A 4,033-nucleotide genomic window follows, 5' to 3' on the forward strand; every position below is an offset into this window, starting at 1 on the left:
GCTTTTTTGTGTAGTAGAGGTTTTACGGCGCTCGCAACTGCATACGGTCATATGAGCGCTAGAAGATCAAAGGTGTTACAAGAGAGTAACAAACATAAAAAAGAAGAATGGGAGAAAAGGGCGATAGATGTTTGATAGGAAAGAAGAAGCAAACCACACCTGAGCACCCGCCAACCACCCACTAAAAGGTGTGCAAGATTAGAATGACTTTGGGGTGGGGGAAAGAGGTTAGGATAATGTTTAGTAAACGAACAGGGGCTGTGTGTGTGTGCGCGTGTGCGTGTGTGTGTATGAGTATGTGTATATGTGTGTGTGTGTGTGTGTCTTTGTCTGTGTGTGTGTGTGTAAAGAAGCGAGATGGACAGATTTCTCCAACTAAATAAACCTAAACTTTTCGTATCTCGTAATTGGTCTCTTTTAAACACAAGGGAGCTATCCCGAAAAATGCTGTTTTGAGAAAATCGAAAGTAAAGTTTTTAGACCGTTCTCAGTCTTTAAGGAGAGTTATCACTATAACCAAACACATATACACACCAATTAAACCAAACTTCTTCTTTAGGTAGTGCAATGCCCACTTTTGGTGTAGGTCAAGATTTCTGGAAACCCCCGAAATCTGGGTTAGCCCGCTTGTCCTTGAAAGCGACCAATTGAGAAGTGATCTGCATCCATACCATAATATTATCATTCCAATATACCATCTGTCTATCGTCCTTACCTCGCCTCCTTCTGTTCTTTGTGTGTTGTTAACTAGTTACACCTCTAACCGTTCACATTTACATAACCTAATTATGTTGCAAGTACCATCAAACTAATACTTAAACATCCCCATCTGCGTACCATACCATCACCTTATTACACCCTGCACCACCAACAATAACCATAACTCCTGGTCTACACCACCAACGATAACCACAACCCCTGGTCTACACCACCAACGATAACCACAACTCCTGGTCTACACCACCAACGATAACCACAACTCCTGGTCTACACCACCAACGATAACCACAACTCCTGGTCTACACCACCAACGATAACCACAACCCCTGGTCTACACCACCAACGATAACCACAACTCCTGGTCTACACCACCAACGATAACCATAACTCCTGGTCTACACCACCAACAATAACCATAACTCCTGGTCTACACCACCAACAATAACCATAACTCCTGGTCTACACCACCAACAATAACCATAACTCCTGGCCTACACCACCAACAATAACCATAACTCCTGGTCTACACCACCAACAATAACCATAACTCCTGGCCTACACCACCAACAGTGACTCTGGCCCTGTGAGTCATGAGTTCAGACTCAAAAACAATGTCAAACAAGTGTCAGTGACACGGAGCTTATGTGGTCGCTTTTAAGGACAAGCGGACTAACCCAGGTTTCGGGGGTTTCCAGAAATCTTGACCTTCAACAAAAGTGGACATTGCCTTACCTATAAGAGAAGTTTGGTTTCATTGTTGTGTATATTTGTTTGGTTATAGAGAAAACTCTCCTTGTCTTTTAAAGAAACTGAACAAGGGGCCAAAACTTTACCTTCGATTTTCTCAAAACAGCATTTTTCAGGATAGTCCCCTTGTGCTTAAAAGGAACCATATGATTTACACAGGATGGAACAAGATGCAATAACCCAAGCTAAAAAAAAATCAGAAGTCAGCATTGTGTTGAGCAGTTAAAGCATAATATTAAAATTTGTGAAACCGCAGTGCATCGGTGTAATATTATTGTGTATTTGGTATTCTTTGTTCGCAAATGTGTGTTGAATCATGTATTTTTAACGTATGTCAATTTGTTTGTCATTGTAATCAAAATGATCCCATGGGGATCAATGAAGCATAATCACATATGAAATGGCATCGTGGTGAAATCAGGAGCTCGTCAAAACAACGAAATCAAAGATGTCGGCCTTTTTTCTCCTCGTTGGGCAACTTTTAAAATATTTTCTGGGTTGTTGTTTTTTCTCAACACCTTTATCGTTCATTTATAAACACATTTCTGTGTGGAAGTTACCGAAAAACGTTGATCAAAGGCACAAACAGATGTACATTTTCAGTTTCCAAGGACACTCGAGCTTTGGATGTCACTGAACTTAAACAAACATTTCCCCACTAATTACACCTCTGACACCAGGTGTCCCTCATCTCATTTTTTATCGCAAATATCTCGACAAACACTCAAGATAGATGGGCATTTTTTTTTGTTGGGGGGGGGGGGGGGTCTTCAAAAGCAACTAATGAACACCCGTGTGTTTGTATGATACCAGATAAACTACACATAATATTTAAGACAGACGGGTATTTTATTTTCAAAAGCAAAACAAATAAACAAACTTTAAGATGTGACCAAGAGCTCCACTTACCCAAAAATACATATATACCAGAGGGTGCAGTGGCGGAGCGGTTAGTGCGCTCGTCTCCGTAGCGGAAAGTCCGGGTTCGAGCCTCGGTTCGGACAAGGATTTTTTCGCCCCCTCCTGCCCACCCAGCAGTAATGGGTACCTGAATTCGAGTTGCGGAAGTAAAGGTGGCGTGGAAAGGAACTGGCCACCCTACCACAATATGCCGAAGGCCCAGGAAGTTGTCTCACTAACAAGGCAATCCTCAATGTCCGGATCGGATGCGGGATCAACTTTACATTTTTTTCTATACCTGATAAATGCCACCGTGTCGAGACAATGTTTTATTTCATATCTCCTATCCTGTCATATTTCATTTGTATGACCCCTGTCCTATCGACATTTCATTCTTATAACTCCTGCCTTCTCACGCTATATTTTTAAACTCCTTTTTTTCACACATGTTATTTCACGGAACTTGTCCTATCGACATTTTACTTAGATCTATTACTATATGACCCCCGATCTATCAACATTTAATTTGTATGACTCCTGTTCCATCGACATTATATTTGTATGACTCCTGTCTTCAAACATAATTATATTTGTATGACTCCTGTCCTGCCACATAATTTTAGGTGGCGTCGGTAGCCTAGTGGTTAGGCTGCCGGACTCGTAATCGTGAGATTACGGTTTCGGGGGTTCGAGCCTTAGCTCGGTCCGACGTTGTGTCCTTGGGAAAGACACTTTACACGAATTTCCCTCTTGGCTCGGTCCTTTCGGAGACGGACGTTAAACTCGGAGGCCCCGCCCCTTAAATAAACGAATAGTGTTGATACGGGCGTTAAACCCATACCATTTCAAAAAAAAATTTAAACATAATTTTATTTGTATGACTCCTGTATGACTCTATGACTCCTGTATGACTCATGTCCTATCACATAATTGTATCTATAAGACTCCTGTTCTATCACATAATTTTATTTGTATGACTCCTGTGTGACTCCTGTATGACTTCTGTCCTATCACATAATTTTCTTTGTTCGACTCCTGTATGACTCCTGTATGACTCCTGTCTCACTCCTGTATGACTCCTGTATGACTCCTGTATGATTCCTGTCTCACTCCTGTATGACTCCTGAATGACTCCTGTATGACTCCTGTATGACTCCTGTATGACTCCTGTATGATTCCTGTATGACTCCTGTATGACTCCTGTATGACTCCTGTATGACTCCTGTACGACTCCTGTATGTCTCCTGTATGACTCCTGTATGTCTCCTGTACGACTCCTGTATGACTCCTGTATGACTCCTGTATGACTCATGTATGACTCCTGTATGACTCCTGTATGACTCCTGTATGTCTCCTGTATGACTCCTGTACGACTCCTGTCTCACTCCTGTACGACTCCTGTATGACTCCTGTCTCACTCCTGTATGACTCCTGAATGACTCCTGTCCACAGAAAAGCCGGCGGTGACGAGAGCGTAGTTTTGCTGACGTTGGCGGCCGCGATGCCTCCCGTGGTGGTGCTGCTGTCGCTGCTGCTGCGGCACGCCTACGACAAGACCATCACTCTGAGGCCCACAGCTCCCAAGCTGGTCTACCTCGGTCTCGGTTTCTTTTTGGCTCTCAGGCTCAATGTCGGGGTGTTCTCCAGGTGAGGAACTTGGCTGTGT

At 43.0% G+C, this 4,033-nt stretch overlaps 1 protein-coding gene across 1 annotated transcript in view; it reads left to right on the forward strand.

Annotated features, from left to right (window-relative positions):
• Window positions 1–3,827: 3,827 nt before the first annotated feature.
• Window positions 3,828–4,033, forward strand: part of LOC101857893 — a gene marked incomplete in the record, with an annotated part of 8,986 nt that continues 8,780 nt past the window's right edge. The window contains 1 exon segment of the mRNA XM_013086043.2: window positions 3,828–4,014. Within this exon segment, the coding sequence (XP_012941497.2) occupies window positions 3,869–4,014 (146 nt within the window).

Source organism: Aplysia californica, unplaced genomic scaffold, assembly GCF_000002075.1.
Source record: "Aplysia californica isolate F4 #8 unplaced genomic scaffold, AplCal3.0 scaffold00430, whole genome shotgun sequence".
Lineage (NCBI taxonomy): Eukaryota > Metazoa > Mollusca > Gastropoda > Aplysiida > Aplysiidae > Aplysia > Aplysia californica.